Below are 18489 nucleotides of genomic sequence, written 5' to 3'. Positions count from 1 at the left end.
TGGAATAGCCTTCGTTCCAAGTAAAAGTATTCCTATAACCGGGATATTCTAATAACCGATCATTGGTGGCTAGTAGAAACGTTTCGGAACCCCAAATTTCTATTCCTTAATCCGTGATATTCCTATAATCGGCATTCTAATAAGCGGGTTCGACTGTATATGAAAAAAAAACTTTGATGCTCTGAAATTAAGGGCTCCTAGTATTACTTTACTCTGTGGCGTCACAACCCTTCGTGGCAGTGGCGGCTCGTGGCTTTAGGGACAGGGTCGGCAAGGTTTTGTCTCCTCAGATAGGTATGCCATTTAATTAAAAGGCTTCAATTTCATAGGAGATTTTTGGTTTTTGTTTTTTTATTTTTTATTTTTTTTTGCTTTTTTTTTCCTATAAATTTAGAACCTAAACCTGTTTATAAATTAAGTCCATTTAGTTTAAGTTGTTTCGAAGTGGCAAAATGGGTTATAACGTCATTGTAAAATTTATTATTGCTTTGGAGAGATTTTAGAAGTTTTTTTCTATATACATTTGAAATTTGAGACAAGTTTGACATTCTCTCTTGTTTAATGGTGTTTCGACAAAACGTTTTGACTCTTTTGAGACAAGAGAAATCCCGTTCATTTAAGGCAGAATTTGCACATATTTGAGCACAATAATTTATTAACTTCGGGAACAGTTTGTTGTACCTAATAAATTGCAGTATATAAAGTTATACATATTTTGTAACTTATCCCACCTTCCGAAAATATTTGGATCACAGCTTATAAACCTGTTAATCCATTTTCTTATTTTATTTGATTAAAGAATGATGGATAATTTTTAATGAACTTGTCTAATAGGTATTTTAAAAATTCTTTCGCCTAACTTTTAAATTTTGAATTGTCAAAGAGGTCAATGACTTATGTAAGTAAATAATAGTTTTGCCTGGTGCAATAGTTCAAACTTTTGCCTGGACACCATACAATTCACCGGACATCAAGGCAGCGCCGTCATAAATTTGCCTTACCAATTTATTTTTGATATCAAAAAATTTTAATATGTCCTTTAAAACACCAAAAATATATTCTGTCTTATGGCTTCTACTCACGTCTGAAAATCTAAAAACCTCTCATAAATATTAAACGTAACGCGTAGCGAAGAACAATGGAAATAATACTTGTGAATGACATGTTACCTCTATCAGTAGGTTCATCTACTTCTACCGAAAAGCATCAAAATGTAACTACTAATTGATTCTTTATTTCTGTGCTGTTTTAGGTACGCCGTTAAATGTCTTCAAGTCAGAAAGTAAATTAGAAAATTTGTTAAACAATTTTATTTGTTCTCTATAATAAATTAACTTGATGTAACGAATCCTCTGCTTCATTCTGTCACCTAAGTGGTAATTCCTAACAACTTAAAAAAATTACAATATCAATTATCAATCATTAAACGACGTAAAATTACCTACTTACCTATTTCATAATTTTATCCCGGGCGCGACAGTAAGGCACGTGGCTAGGTACGTGCCTTGCTACCGTTTGCAGATCACCGCTCGACAGATTGGTTTCTGCCGTACTTGCCATTCAAATAAATACGGGAAATGTATAATTGGTTGCCTATCGGCTAATATTACATAGCTTCTTATTACAAGCAAATCTTCAATCTGGGGACGGCTTGCCGAAAACACACAATCGCAATCGGGTGCATGGCTATAGGATCATTTTTGAAAAGTCTTTTACGCACAGCGCACAGGGATCACTTAACGTATGGGACCGATCGAATTCTTTTAAAAACAATGAACAAAATTTAGTCTGTATTATCTCACAGATATTTTTTTATTTCACAGAAACGAATATCATCAACTTTGATTAAATTAAATATTTAAAAAAATCTAAACTTACGAGCATAGAAATCGGCCCACTTAAAAATTTGGTCATTTTTGATGTCTCATATTTCCTAAACCTATTGGCCGATTTAAGTGATTTTTTAAACATGTTATAGCCTGATCCTTTAACAATACCACTGTAATAATATTGTTGCTAAACATGTAAATTTTCATTGTATACCGGGTGTACCAATCAAACTGTGTTTTCTTCTCAAAGTTCGCATCACCCTGTGGAATATTCTAGGATTTATAAAATACTGAAATTAAAACCCAACTATAGCCTCAGGTTTTCTTACCATTCTGTTTTTTGATTCATTCGTTTATGTTGGATAATAAAAAAGTTAGGTACTTTAACAACTAGACATGTTCTTCATCAATACACAGTGTTTCTAAACAAGTGAGACAAACTTTAAGGGGTAATTCTGCATGAAAAATAATGACAGTTAGATAAAAAAGGGTTCAAGGCAGGTTTTGTTTATATTCGATTCAGAGTTGGACTACCATCTCCATATAGCAACTATTTCAGCATCCTTATGCATCATCAGTGAAGTTTATGCAGTCACAACTCTGAAGGGAATATAAACATTCTGCCTCTTTTAAGGCAAACCATCGCGATGCAATGAACCCACCTTTTGAGACGCAATCTAGCGACATCTCTTATATTACGAGGAAAACAACGAAAAGTCCCAGATACAAAGTTTACTACTTTTTAAACAATTAGAATTATTGAAATAAAAATATAATAAACAATATTTTAAATCTAAGACTTTTCGTTAATAAACTGCTTTCTGGCTGCATCCCATATCTCCGGATTTTACAATATATAATCAAGGGCGCCCACAGGATATTTCCTCAGGGGGGGCAAAGGGTATTGAAACAAAAAATACAAGAAAAATTGTTTTGCTGTTTAAAACGCAACACGGTTAGTGTCAGTAAAATGTTACTTAAATAATAATTGATTTCTTCTGGTGTCCATCGCAAATAAATCAATTACTTTCTGCATGAAGTTTTCTATATTTTCTTTTATTTTTCTTCTGTGTACAGATAACAGGCATAGCCCACTTAGACGATTGTTCGACATCGTATTCCTTATCCAGGTCTTCACACGTTTGAGAGTGCTGTAAAAAAGTATCGAGGTTGTTATATTGTAATGTAAGTTTTAGAAGAACTGAAACACATGGATAAGAATATAACGTAATAAAATTATAGTTAGTTACCTGAATAATCGCTCGACGGTGCAAGTTGTTGGTGGCAGACAAAGAGCTATTTGGATGGCTTTTGCTACTGACGGCAAAAAGCAGGCATGCTCATGCTCAAGAACCTCTACTAAGTTCAGTTTTTCCAAGGCTTTGGCATCTATCTCCGTGTTTTTCCAAAGGTCGAACCACAGAATTGATTGCTCCTTAAAGTTGTCTAACAAATCACAATACGTGCTGTTTATATTGTTAATAGACTTTTCAAAATCTTCCTTAGAAAGATCTTTCATGATTTTAGGGTGCAGATTGAAAATTTCAAATGATGGTTTGTTTCTATCTGAAAACCTATCTTTCAACGATTGAACCAAAGAATCCAAATAAGGCAAGAAAATGGACTTTCTATAGTATTCGTTGATAGTCTGGGTAGAGTGATTTGGTCTGTGAACCTGTCTCGCAGCAACACGAGGACATGTGAGCTCGATTCCAAGCTTGTTTGCTGTTGTTTCAACATTTGCCATAATGTTATCAAACTCTTTTTCTCCATTTTGTCGGTCTGAACTGAATAGCTCAGTAACCTTCTGAATGTGTTTTGATATCTTCAAAATATCTACACTGACACCTTGTAACATTTGCGTAACGATTTCTAACTTGGCAGAGTATTTGGCAATCACATGTAGACATATCACAAATGCTGTATTTGTAACTGCGCAATGAAGCTGGAAAGCTTTCTGCCTTGTGTCACGGTTACCTTCAGTCGATAGAGTCTGAAGTGCTTCAGCGATGCTAACAAACTGCTCACTAAACTTTCGAATTGCTTTATATTTTTCGGTCCATCTGGTTTCACATAGTTTTTGAAGAGTTCCCACTATTGCCCTTCTTTGGCCATTCTGCCGAAAAAATGTTATAACTTCTTTAACTGTGCCAGTTGTATTCCTGATTTGTGGTATGTCATTTAAATCATTGACTACTAAATTTAGCCGATGACTGGCGCAATGAAAATATAGAGCTTTTGGGTATTTCTCAGTTATTCTTTTATGTACTCCAGTTATTTCCCCAGCCATTGTACTACAACCATCATATCCTTGGCCAACTGCATTTTCCAAGTTCAAGCCCCAATTTGTTAATGTTAAAGTAATAGCATTTGCTATATGTTCAGCATCTAAACTTTTTAATGGGGTGAAACCAAGGAAGTCTTCTCTGATGCAATTTTTACTTTTATCAAAATATCTCACGCCCAGAGAGAGTTGCTCTGTACCAGTAATGTCCATTGTTTCGTCTGCTAAAATGGAAAATATTTCATTATCATTGATTTTTGTAACTAACTCGTCTCTTAAAACCGTTGCACATAAATCAATGATCTCATTTTGTGTCCTATGGGAAATGTACATTGCATTTTTCGGCGCATTTTTCAGATGGTCTTCTAAAACAGAATCACCAGCTTCTTTCCTAAAATGTAAAAGGTTATTGAACACAGCATCCTCATTGGTATGACCTCTTAATGGTAAGTCATGTAGTGCACTAAACAAAATTGAAGAAACAATGGATTTTAGTTTCGCTCTGTTCGATTCAATTTGCTTGGCCAAACCATAATTTGCAAGACATTCAACATTTTTCTTTTCATTTTTCATGACAGATATAAAGTTACTTGAGTTTTCAGATGCTTGTCTGTGCCATTCAGAGTTCATATGCGATTTCGCATTTTCATGAAACTTTCTGAAATTGGTGAATGGGCGATTTATAAAGCCGCTTTGATAACTACCATGGGTTACGCGGGGCCTAAACAGTACACACAACTTGCATAGCCCACCTTTAACTTCTTTTGAATAAGCTAACCAGGGGTACGTATTTAACCATTCATGGATAAATGGTCGTTTGCCATCGTCAATATCATACTTGAAATTGTAACATTTATCTGGCTTCCATGGGTTTGTTAACAAAGTAAATTTCAAGCGATCGTTCAAGCTACAAATTTTATTAGTATCAAGGTAGTTCCCAACATCCAAATTTAAACTGTCTTCAACAATCGCAAAATTATCCGATGCGGTGGCCGTTACAACGTTAGTTTCTCTTTGAGAGGCGGATACAGCTGACTCCAAGCTAGATGGCCCTGCTACAGCTAAATCATTTTGACTGCATACTATACTACTGTTTTCGGTACTGTTCGGTATGTCAGATCCATCATCAATTTTCAGCCGCTTGTTTGGCTTGTTAAAGAACTTCCTTATGTCCATTTTTCTACAAATACAGTAGGCTAATTAAATTGATGCATTCAATCAGCTAAGTGTTAGGTGTCAAATAAATTAACGCATTTAACCGGGGAGTAGGCCGATAAATGGACAGAATAAGACCAAATGGATAATTTAGTTGCATTGAAAAATATTTTTAAAACCTTTTAGAGAAGTAAAAAATTCATCTAAGTTAATTAAAATTTGTAGATTAAAATACCTACCTTGCACAGTTGAATATCTCAACTGCGATACAGGAATAACTTATTTTCTTAAAGTAGGAAGGGTACTTATAAAAAATGTTATTACTTCAAGCACAATTTTTGAAATAAATATTGTAATTGTACTTCATAGACGCAAATGATGTTATTTTAATTCATAAAAAAGTATTTTTTACCTTTACACACAATAGATAACTACCTCATAAAAATAAGCCTATTTTATTTAAGGTCAAGTGAGAAATAAAGTATATTATATAATACTTACACGTTGCACAAAAAACACTTTTAACACGTTAATATAAGTTCTATGAATAACAGTATATAAATTGTGAGCACTACCGTACTACTAGACGTATCAGATCGGCCGTTCAGCCCACCTATTTCATTTCTCAACTGGATAAGCCTAGACCGGACATCATCAGTGCATGCGGCATGCGCACCGAAAACGATGCGGTTCCATCCAAACATATGCGTCTCAGTCAGAAGGGATAAGGGATTGAGAAAAAATACATTTAAACTGGCATATCTCGTGAGCGATTATGATTAATATGGAATTTATTTTATAATATAAAGTAAGAGAGAGCTAAATATTTTTTACACGCTTTTGCCAAATTCTCAGGGGGGGCGATGGCCCCACCTGGCCCCTCCCTGGGGGTGCCCTTGTATATAATAACGTAGAGACGACGAAAATAGGAGAAAGCAAATAGAGGACACTTAGGCCACGCATTTACCTTCTCTTCGTCTAGGAAAAGGACCGAAAGACAGTTTCTAAATACTCAAAAATTGAGTAAAATGAAAAAGATAAAAAAGGGTTCAAGGCAGGTTTTGTTTATATTCGATTCAGAGTTGGACTACCATCTCCATATAGCAACTATTTCAGCATCCTTATGCATCCTCAGTGAAGTTTATGCAGTCACAACTCTGAAGGGAATATAAACATTCTGCCGCTTTTAAGGCAAACCATCGCGATGCGATGGTTATTCTAATTGTTTAAAAAGTAGTAAACTTTGTATCTGGGGCTTTTCGTTGTTTTCCTCGTAATACGAGAGATGTCGCTAGATTGCGTCTCAAAAGGTGGGTTCATTGCATCGCGATGGTTTGCCTTAAAAGAGGCAGAATGTTTATATTCCCTTCAGAGTTGTGACTGCATAAACTTCACTGATGATGCATAAGGATGCTGAAATAGTTGCTATATGGAGATGGTAGTCCAACTCTGAATCGAATATAAACAAAACCTGCCTTGAACCCTTTTTTATCTTTTTTATTTTACTCAGTTTTTGAGTATTTAGAAACTGTCTTTCGGTCCTTTTCCTAGACGAAGAGAAGGTAAATGCGTGGCCTAAGTGTCCTCTATTTGCTTTCTCCTATTTTCGTCGTCTCTACGTGATTATATATTGTAAAATCCGGAGATATGGGATGCAGCCAGAAAGCAGTTTATTAACGAAAAGTCTTAGATTTAAAATATTGTTTATTATATTTTTATTTCAATTATTCTAATTGTTTAAAAAGTAGTAAACTTTGTATCTGGGGCTTTTCGTTAATGACAGTTAGCTTTATAAAAGTATGTCCGCAAATGTTTCGTTTCCGAGATACGGGATGTTGAATTTTTTCTTACAAACTGACGATATATTTTATTGTTTTAAAACCAGTTGAGTTATGCCAATGAAATTTGGTGGGTTTTAAGACGTAGTTATTGCACATTTTTTGACATAAAATTAAGAATGTAATATTTACCATTAGCGCGCATACGTGTAATATGACCGATCATATTACCCGTATGCACGCTAATAATGAATATAAAATTCTTAATTTTATCTCAAAAAATCCGCAATAACTATCTCTTAAAACCTACCAAATTTCATTTGCATATCTCAACTGGTTTTAAAGCAATAAATAAATCGTCAGTTTGTAAGAAAAAATTCAATATCTTATATGTCGGAAACGAAACATTTGCGGACGTACTTTTATAAAGTCAACTGCCATTATTTTTCATGCAGAATTACCCTTTAAAATTTGTCGCACTTATTTAGAAACACTGTGCATTGATGATGAACATGTCTAGTTGTTAAAGTACCTAACTTTCTTATTATCCAACATAAACGACTGAATCTAAAAACAAATTATTAACAAAACCTGAGGCTAAAGTTGAGTTTTAATTTCAGTATTTTATAAATGCTAAAATATTCCACAGAGTGATGTGAACATTGAGAAAAAAAACACAGTTTGATTGGTATACCCGGTATATAATGAAAATTTAACTGTTTAGCGCAACAATATTATTACAGTGATATTGTTAAAGAATCAGGCTTTAACATATTCTTCAAAAAATCACTTAAATCGGCCAACAGGTTTAGGAAATATGAGACATCAAAAATGACCAAATTTTTAAGTGGCCCGATTTCTATGCACGTAAGTTTATAATGTATCCATAAATGTGTGGGTCGGCACTGCCGACCCTGCCGACCCTGACGAGCCGCCACTGCTTCGTGGGTTTTTGCCGACTCGAAAACATACCTCCACTCTTCTCTGTCTTGAGCAAGCTCTACCCAGTTCTCCACACCCATAGCTTTCAGGTCTCCTGCCATATCATCTCGCCACCGGAGTCGAAAGTGTCAGCGTGGTCTTCTTCCAGTTGGGACTTCCTCCCATAACAGCCTTACTGTTTTTTTGGTCAGAATGTCTTCTGAGCTGTCCTGCCCTTTGGAGTCTTTTGGACTTTATTCTTTTATAATGTTGATGTCTGGGTATAGTTCTTCAAGCTCTTTGTATTATTACTGCAAATTGGTTGCGTTACTTCCTCGTGCGTTTGGTTGCGTTTTTTATTAATCATTTTTGAAGTTTACTTTTTCTAACTTGGCTGTGTCGTACTGATGATGCCCAACTAATCTGAAGTACGTATATACGGCTGCTTTAAATTTTTTTCATTTTTGGCCAGCTTTGTATGTAAAATACGACTCTGCAACGTGGCAAAAAATAAATACTAAATTTAGTACACAGTTAAGACTAGGATCAGTGAACCGAGTATAACATAATAATCCTGAATCCCGCGTACTTAATAAAAGATTATTAATAGGAAGCTGAAAATGTGTTCATAGCTTAATGGTGTCGAGTCGGACAAACTTTGATGTATGAGAACACTGGAACAGGGTGAATCTTTCAGGTAAAAAATCAAGGGTGAATCTTTCAGGTCTGAAAAGCTAAAAAATCAATTAAATGTTCTGTCCGACAAAATTCATGGGAAATTTTCGTAGTCCGACGTTCGAAACTGCCTATATCTTACAGGTTTCTAACGTCGGACTACGAAAACTTCCCATGAATTTTGTCGGACAGAACTTCCAATTGATTTTCTACCCACTTATTAAACTCTCATACATAAATTAGACTGCTATTTATCACCAACATAATTCCTGTCATTTGACATCTAAGTGTCGGACTGGTTAAAATGCCCAATATTTTTGTCGGACAAAAATTTTTCATATATTATTATAAAGTTTGCTATTGAATAAACTTGAAAACAGTCTGCTAGTTTTCACAACCATAACGTATGGTTAACTTATCAGGATAACACGTTTATCACGTTCTACAATAATTAAAGATTCCCTGTTCTAGTGTTCCCATACATCAAAGGTTTTTCGACTCGACACCGTTACGCTATCAACAAATTTTCAGTTTGCTATTGTGACGTGATTTTGTCACCCGACTGTTTTTAGCTCCTTACCTATTTATTATAATTTAACAAAAAGGGTCTTGTTTACCGAATTTGATTTATGAATGCATTTAAAAGGGGGACCTTTTTAACAGGTATATTAACCTCGATATTTCTTTCTAGGAAATGATTATTTGATATTAATGTAAATAGCCCTTCGATTGTTATTCTAAAATAAGATAAATTCTTCCGTAATAATCTTTCTTATTCTGGAACATTGTAATAACGTATAAATAGGGGTTTTTGGAATTAGTAAGTCAGTTGTGAATTTGAATACGTCGCCGTCGGTGTACTGTGATATGTATCGAGCGCGATATATTTTTGTAATTGTAATTATGTAGATAAATTATTGGATTTGGTGTAATAAATAAATTAGATATCATAGTTTGTAAAATAAAAGATATAAATTCAGTGTCTTTCATTTGTTTAGAAGTAAGCTATTAAAAGTAAATAAAGTCAACTAAAATTAAACTTAGTGCCTAAAAACATAAATACAGTAAAACCTGCCATATCCGGATCAATGTGGCGACAGACCGATCCGGATATGAAAAAATCCGGATATCAAGACCACTTCATTTATAGTCTCTGAAACGTTTTCTCCTTCATACATTCCAGTAATCAACGCCGTCAATAACTTTCGTCGATAGACACGTTTTATAGATTCTATAATATATTATTTCGCCATCTTTTAGTTCTTTTGGATCGGGACGAGAGGGTGCTTTGTCCAATAGCTGCCTTTCTCGGTAGATTTTGGTAGATCCGGACGGCGAAGAACCGTCCGGATATGGGGAGGTCAGGATATGACAGGTCCGGATATGACAGGTTGTACTGTAATGAAATAGTAAAGTCAACCGCGTAAAGTCAGATTTGTAACACTATTAATAATAATCTTTTATTTGATACGCGGGATACATGAACATAATGTAACTGTAGGTTTAGTTAAATAAAACACAAACGTAACGTTTCTTTTTCTTTTTAGAATGTCACCTATTTTTGAATATTTTTTAAAATTTCTATTACTATTAATACATAAAAAAGTTTATTAATACATAAATAAAGTTGGTTGATTTGTTGATTTTGTAAATGCACTTAAACTAAGTCTCTAAAATAACTATTTTTATTACTATATTATAACCTAACAGATCACAGGGAAATGAATCGATCAACGACGTCATTCAGCCATATTTGATACTCTGTCAATAATTTGTACCATTACTTTAATTTAATTTATGGCACTTAACTCTACAATAGAAAGAACCCATTAAATTTTTTAATAAAAAGTACAACTATTTTTAGTCATAAAAACAGGCTCGGGGTATCAAGAGAGGGGTTAAAATAAAAAATATAAGATTTAAGACAAACTTTCTCAAATAATGGCCAAATAATACCGTGCCTAAAAATACGTTGCCCACGACAAGGAATATGGAACTCTGCCTACAAGTGAAAAAAAAACACTAGTTTAACTTGTCAGAAAATAAGAAACTAAAGTAGATAATTAACGAAATACAAGAAGAAGAGGAGAGAAAAAACTGTAAAGTAGAATTAAGTATAATGTGCTTGTACAATAGAATCTCACGATAGAATTTCAGCTATCCCATTTAATTTTGTCAATCATTTAAAACTAAAATTGGATATGAAAAAAAATTACTAAAACGGAGTTTTATAAATAATGGTGGCTCTTAAAACAAATGACTAAAGAGTAGTTTTCATCACCATTTTTACTTAATATCCAGTTAAGAAGAGGGAGAAAAACCATTTCAGCAGATCGGTAACACTAATTCACATTTAAGCTTTAATCTTAAAACGACTAGTGCAAGTATCTTTAACCCTTAACCGCTAACATGCGGTATGCCATACCGCACCGAAAATATATTTTGTTGTAAAATGTGTTTTATCGTTGTTTTATAAAGGATTCCTAGAACACCATCTGTGTATGTACCTTCAAGTGGTGTGCAATTGTACCTGCGCTCAACCGCTGCAGTTTTAGTATGGTTTAGAGTTTGTGCTACATTGACGTAACGTTTTCTTGTAGTATCACCTACCGCATGCGCATGTCAGTGTTTACGTTACAATAGGTTTGTTCCAACTCGATACAAAACCGTTCTTGAATTGTTACGCGCATGCGCAATAACGAATAATTATGCGCAGTAACACATTTTTCGTCATTGCGCATACTCGTAACCGTTCAAGAACGGTTTTGTATCGAGTTGGAACAAACCTTATGGTAATATCCAGTCCAGAGTATTATTTCGCTATTCGCATGGCAGCAAATTTTTCCAGTTGTTCTGTAGAACTGCTATCAACACTATTTTACTATTTTTTGTTACCAATACTTGAGTTTTTTTGAAATTCAGTTTATAAAGGATTTTGTAACAACCAATATTTTTAATATTATGCATGCCTTCGTATTTTTCTCGGAAAAATAAAGTTTATTTTATTTGGAGCACTATTTTATTTTACAGCAGTGTGAAAAATCATTCCGTAGTTTAAGTAAAAAATAAAAACAGTGAAATAAAATAAATTCATATTGAAAATAAAGGAGAACAGGCAATGGTATGACATACTGTACGTCAGAGTCTACGTCCTGAAACATTTAAGTTAGTCGTTAAGGGTTAAAATAAAACGAAAAATTATTGACCCTATTTTTCATCGTTTACACGGTTTTGTCTCTAAACTTTTTAAATTGGGTAATTGACTTTTTTGCCATAAATAGTGGCTTTATGAGGCTCTATGATCCCATAAAAGTGCGGGAGACCATGTTATATAGAGACCATATGACACTTAACGTGTTGAACAAACTGTTCTGCTTACTGTAAGTAAACGAAGATTAAAACAAAATGTATAGGAAGTCTTTGATTATCTATAAAAAAATTCAGCGAATGGATTTTTAAATATAAAGCCATGTATCCACTATGTTCGCGCTCCTCTTGCACTCCGCGCTCCCCCAACTGCTTCATCACTCAGAGCTCCAATTGGTGGTGGTTTATCTGTAGAAGAGTGCATGATGTATCCAATGGAGCAGTGCAGGAAGCGCGGAGCGCAAGAGGTTAGCTAACAAAGTGGATACGTGCCTTAAGAGATAAATATTTTAAGCACAGTAAATTTTTTGCAAACTTAATACCCTTAATACCCAACGCGTTTCAATCTTTTAGACACAAAACTCAATCAATGTTCAAAAGTTTGGGGTACGAAAATGGGAAAACAACGTATAATAAAGAATATTAGCTAGAAAGTTGAAGGCCAGAAAATAAATTAAAATAAAAATGTACAAAAAAAATATTCTTACTAATAAAAATTTTAGCAGTAGCAACATAAAGTTAAGAACGAATATGAACCAATTTATTAAATTTATTGATTCAAATTCCGACTAGAAAAATTGTTTTGTATCTAAGAAAATATGTTTCGGGCAAACTTTTACCAGTTGGGTCAGAAATATTTGTAAACACAACATCTGACGTTATAGTTTTATACTTAAGGCACGTATCCACTAGGTTGGCTCTCTGCGCTCCCTGCAACTGCTGCAATCTATCAGAAATGTGCTCCTCTCAACGAACTGTCAATACGGATGGAATGGCCCCGTTCCATTCAAATAGTGAAGCGAGATTGCCGCCAACATACAAGAGAAAGGTCCTAGAGAGAGAGACAGAGAATGGGCAGGAAAATTTCACAGGCCGTGTAATTTGAGTTGCCTATATAAATGGACCCGATTGAATCAGTAACAGTTCGTTGAATGGACCTCATATTTTAACTTGAAGGCTGATTAGCAGTACTTATTTCAAAATTTAAATACTTTTTTGTATTTACAGGGTAAATAGAGTACAGAGTACCATACTTGGTGTTTAAATACTTTTCAGTATTGTATTCAAAGTATTTGTATTTATCAAAACAAATAATTCCTAAAGTATTTGGGAGTTAAATCATTTTAAAACTATTTAAATAGGTACTAAATTAGTGACTGTTTTATATAAAGTGAAGAAGTCCTTGATTATGTTTTTATGTTACTTTTATATTTAGAATTGTATAAGAATTATAAATATGAGGTCCATTTCCACGATTTAAGTTGATATACGCAACTCAAATTACACGGCCTGTCAAATTTTCCTGCCTATTCTCTGTCTCTCTCTAGGACCTCTCTCTTGTATGTTGGCCGCATTAATTTTCTTCATGCCTATTCCATCCGTATTGACAATTCGTTGGCTTCTCTACATATAAACTGCCACCGATTGGAGCGCCGAGGCGGAGCGCGCACTTTTGCACGATCCGGGACCTCCAACGTGTCCACTATGTGGACCACTAAGTTACAGAAGCGCGGAGCGCCAACATAGTGGATACGTGCCTTTAGGTGACCATTATTCGCAATTAAGTTGTCGAACGAAACTAGCTATGCCTTCTGTGTTTTTAAATAACAGAATAAATAAGTACCTACACTTAATTACTATAAAATATCAACGAAACAAAGCAAAAGCAGTCCTTATAAAATAAACAATGTAAATATTATATAGCAACAAAACAAATAACACTAATTATTTTTGGTTTACATTGACTAATCATGTTTATAGTTTGGGAATAATTTGTCTAACAAATGTTTCGGTGAGATTTAATGTAATCTGAAACTACATAGAGGATAGTTCCGTTGTATACAAAAGTTTTATAACAAGGATCCAGTTTCTGGTCAACTGTGGCTTGATTCAGAAAGTTGAACACGTATCTTGGAACGGCCTCTATGATGAAATTATGGTCAACTAAAAAAGAGAAAATATAAAAATAATATAATTAATCAAATCTTTTAAAAATAATAAATAATCAGTTTAGCTAAAGAGAAATATTCAAGATTTAAATAATAACCAATCTTCTTCTTTTTAAGGTGCCGTGATTTTCTGCGTAGGCGTCCACCGTACATTGTCTTGTCAGGCGAGATATTAGATATTCAGGATTAAATAATTCTATTTTTAACAGCATTTCGAAGCATCTCATAGCTATGGATTCCTAATATTACTCCACATAACAATGATGTTCGCATCATGTTCAAAGCATATACTGCCAACATTCGACAGAGTATATTCTTTTTAGTAAATGCGTAGTACATGCGTAGTACAAGCATAGCATGTACCATAAAAACATTCTAAATTTCATGTTCTTTGCATATGCTTTAAAGAATATTCTTGTGCCAAATATACTGAGCACATTCGTGTACGTAGTACCTCAGAATATTCGTAAAAGTATATTCTTTGAATATACCTTCATCGAATATACTTTAAAAGTATGTGCTTAACACATAATTGTACGTATGTACTTTTAAATTATTTTAAAAAGAAGATGTATGTATAGGAAGAATAATGTTAGCCTCATAGATTATCAACTTATTATTTTTAGAATAATCAATAAAATTTATGTATGTAGGTATCCCGGACGAATTAATTTCTTAAAATTGTTTTAATTGTAGGTATGGTAAAAAAGTTTAAAAATTAATTTGTATTAAAGAAAAAAAGTTTTATTTTCATAATTGAAATTAATTTTACCATGAGTATTTTTATATCGTTAGAATTTATTACATACATTAAATTGCTGTTTATAAAAGAATACACCATTACCAGATCGTAAAAGATCGGAATAATGCAAACGGAATAACGGAAATGACCCTTCTCAGTCTACATGCATAGGAATTAACAAAGGATTTATGAAAATGAAAACGCAAACACAAACACTAAACAGGCACACGGCACAGTGCACAGCTCTCTTTCCTTGTCTAAGGCACAGGCATTTGTATTTGTATCCAATCTATGCTTGATGCTGTGTTAGGAGGAAGACGAACGACAAAGTATACTAAGAACTAGGACTAGGAACATACATAATCTGTTTATTTTCTTTGTGGTGCTTGAAAATATTAAATTCATTTTGGTAACTCAATATGACTTAAATAGTAGGTAAGTACAAAATATATAAATTTTAGTTATAGTTTAGTTTCACTAAATATTATATAATATTTATATCTAGGTATTATGGCATCTGGGCGTGATGACGTCATCGATGATTTTTTTAAATAGGAATAGGGGTCGTGTGATAGCTCATTTGAAAGGCAATTTATTTCTCTATACAGTAGTATAAACATTTATATAATTATTTATACATGGTGTCCAAAAAAAATATTTAGAATTAAATTTATTGACATAAAAAGAAGAATTAATGTAATTTATTTAGTTCAATAGTACATTGTTTACCGGGTAGGAAAAGCTTAACATTCCTGGACGACTGTGAAGATTGCTAAGTCGAGGCGCAAGCCGAGAACAGTAAGTAAGAACAAATTCAATCGTTAAGTCGTTTCGCATAGTTATCCAGTGTCGCCAAAAAACGCCGGTTTCAGTTATAGTAAAAAATAAATTAACCCTTTCTCCCTCCTTCCTTCACCTTACTAATAACTGAAGACTTCTCGCCCTACCAGTTAAAATAAGGTAAGATTTTTTTGTTATTATTTCCCTACAGTCCATTTTAAATTTGATTGCCTAATAAACCAGCATTCGCGTAATCGCCACCCCATAAGTTTTGGCCTTCTAGCCGCGATCCTCTTGAATCAATTTCGTTGTTGTTTTGCCGGTTCAAGATCTATCGTATTTTTCGCATTGGATTAATTTATTTAAAATTATAATTGCAATCGGTATATTATATTTTGTCGTGTTAAAATCTAATTAAATCGTCGTGTAGGTATCCTTTTTTGTCGTGTATAGAAAAACCTTGTTCTTCGGTCGACTATAGTTAGAACATTGAATTCGTGTTTTTACTTCTGAACCCATCGCTTAGTGAAATCGATTTTGATTAAGTAAATATATTTGATTTGGATATTTTGCAAACCTAAAAATAATTTGTTTGGATTTAGTTTAATAAAATTTTAGTAATTGTTGAAAAAACATATACACCTAACTACTATTCTTGACATATTTTGGTTTTTGTTCCATTTTATTTCTTCATCATTGATAATTTTTTGAAAGAATTTCAATATTTATTATTAAACATGCCTAAAAGTCAAAACGAACTAAAATTGGAGCGATTATGCTCTAAACGGGAAACTACCTTTCGTAGGGCTCAATTATGTTACGATGCCGGGTCGGCCTTAGAAAAAGATCCAGAAAATGCCTCAAAAATGCGTAACTTTGCAGTTAGATATAGTATTTTCGAAAAAACTCTATCAGAATAATAATATGAGGAAATTGTTCAAGATATCGTTATATTAAAACAAGAGATGGAGCCAGATGCTGGCGTTGCTTACCATACGCATTTAGATGCATTTTATGATCTCTACTCCAATATTGAATATTTAGCTTCATTATTAATAAATAAACCTGTTGTTTTGAGTAATAATCCCAATATTACTAATAATTCTAATATTAAAATGCCTAAATTTGAATTAGTTATTCATTTTAAAGATTTAAAAAATAAAAAAAAATATTTGTACAATAAATAATGCAATTGTAAAAAAACGGCCATTTTGGACCTTTCGCAGGCTGTTTTGCAATAACCAATTAACGAAATTAAACTTACCATAGCTCAAATTGTAGGTTTTTTAATTTACTACAACTTTCTATTAAAAAGTTTTTCTCTAAAATCAATATCCTAAGCTGCAAAATTAAAAATCGTTAAAAATTGCAAATTTAACAAATGAAAATCGCAATAAAAAAAAAGCTCACAATATTTTTGGTCACATTTTAGTAGAAGTTATTCCTGGCATCGTTCTTTACAACACCTGATAGGTTTCAAAAATTCCAGAATTATATCACGTTTTTTCACCCACAGCCTGGGGTATATCAATAGGTACTTACTTAAAAAGGCAATTGTTATATCTTCGTCCGTAAAACTTCCTTTACAAGAACACCGCTCCCAGCTTCGTCCTTCGTAGATCGATCCGTCTTGGTCCACGATAAAATTATACAAGATGTCCGGTTCGTGCCCATATTTCATCTGGTTCTTGCGAAGAAGCTCCACGCAATTTTCATAAGATTCCGCTTCACGGCAGACTGTTTTGTCCATAGAATTAAGCTCGATCAGAAAGACGCTACGGGCAGGAAGTTTCAATTTTCTCATGTGATTTGGAGATTCATATCCGGCTTCAAGGGTAATCCATTGGTTTTTAAGAATATAATTAAAAAAACCACTTTCAGATTCTAAAAAAAATATACTGATTAATCTCAACAATATTTCTGTTTTAACAGGAAAACGTGTATATTTGATCCAAAATATTTTTGGTTTTTGTGTGTGTGTGTGTGTGTGTGTGTGTGTGAAAAAATGGCTTGGATATGAGTCCGTTAGCCACAGATTTTTATTTTATTTTTACCTCAATTTATTAGTTTTGTTATATTTATACGTGTTTCACTTAAATGATTATATTTGTTTCTTTCAAGTAGTTTATGAGTAATTTAAATATTTCCATTTTATGACAACTTAGTAGATATTCTATACTAATTGGAAAATTAACTTGTGTTTGTCGTAAATTGTAATATAATTGATTTATATATCTCTCGTTAATTTTGCATTACAAGAAAATATGGTTTAAATCTCTAATCGAAACATTATCACAAAAACAGACTGATGAATTAATTATTCCTAATTTGTGCAGATGTGCCTCATATTTCCCGTGTCGAGTTTTTAATCTGACGATAGTAGAAATATCTTGATTTGGCAGGTTATATTTAAATATGTATTCAGGTGGCGGAGGAAGTTCTTGATGTAAAGAAAAATATAAATTTTTTGACATGCTTGTAATATTTTTCCATTATTTTTTCCATATTTTATTTATTCTAACTTTGACGTCATTTATTGCATCTGTCGATAAGATGTGAGTTAGTATCTCACCTTTTTTTATTGCATCTTTGGCCAACTCATCCACTTTCTCATTACCCAGTATACCGGCATGCCCTTTTGCCCATATAAATACTACTTCCACTTTAGACAAATTATTTTTTATATTACATAAAATTTTTGATTTGTATGAACTAAAATCAGTATTTTCAATTGCATATATTGCAGATCTGGAGTCTGTTATTATCACAGCTTTTTTAATATTATTCTCTTTGATCCATTCTAGAGCTTTTTCGATGGCTATAATCTCAGCTGTAAAAATACTACTAATACTAGATAATTTGTAATTATTATGTTGATGGGTATTTTGCACATACATAGCATATCCTACTCCTGTTTGATTTTTAGAACTGTCTGTATAAATTACTGTGTAATCCACAAAGTCGCTCAGTATAGATTTTACTAATAGGTCTGGATCCCGCGTATGAAAAA

The 18489-nt window shown here is 33.2% G+C and overlaps 1 protein-coding gene across 2 annotated transcripts in view; it reads right to left on the bottom strand.

Annotated features, from left to right (window-relative positions):
- Positions 1–10167: 10167 nt before the first annotated feature.
- Positions 10168–18489, bottom strand: part of LOC126885273 (uncharacterized) — a 76771-nt gene continuing 68449 nt past the window's right edge. For both annotated transcript variants that reach the window (XM_050651759.1, XM_050651760.1), the window contains exons 3-4: positions 17022–17363; positions 10168–13952 (exon numbers count right to left, since the gene is read on the bottom strand). In XM_050651759.1, the coding sequence (XP_050507716.1) occupies positions 13786–13952; positions 17022–17363 (509 nt within the window). In that variant the 3' untranslated portion in view covers positions 10168–13785. The remainder of the gene's footprint in view (positions 13953–17021; positions 17364–18489) is intronic.

The sequence above is a fragment of the Diabrotica virgifera genome, chromosome 5 (genome assembly GCF_917563875.1).
Source record: "Diabrotica virgifera virgifera chromosome 5, PGI_DIABVI_V3a".
Classification (NCBI taxonomy): domain Eukaryota; kingdom Metazoa; phylum Arthropoda; class Insecta; order Coleoptera; family Chrysomelidae; genus Diabrotica; species Diabrotica virgifera.
This window is presented reverse-complemented; position numbering and strand designations above follow the sequence as displayed.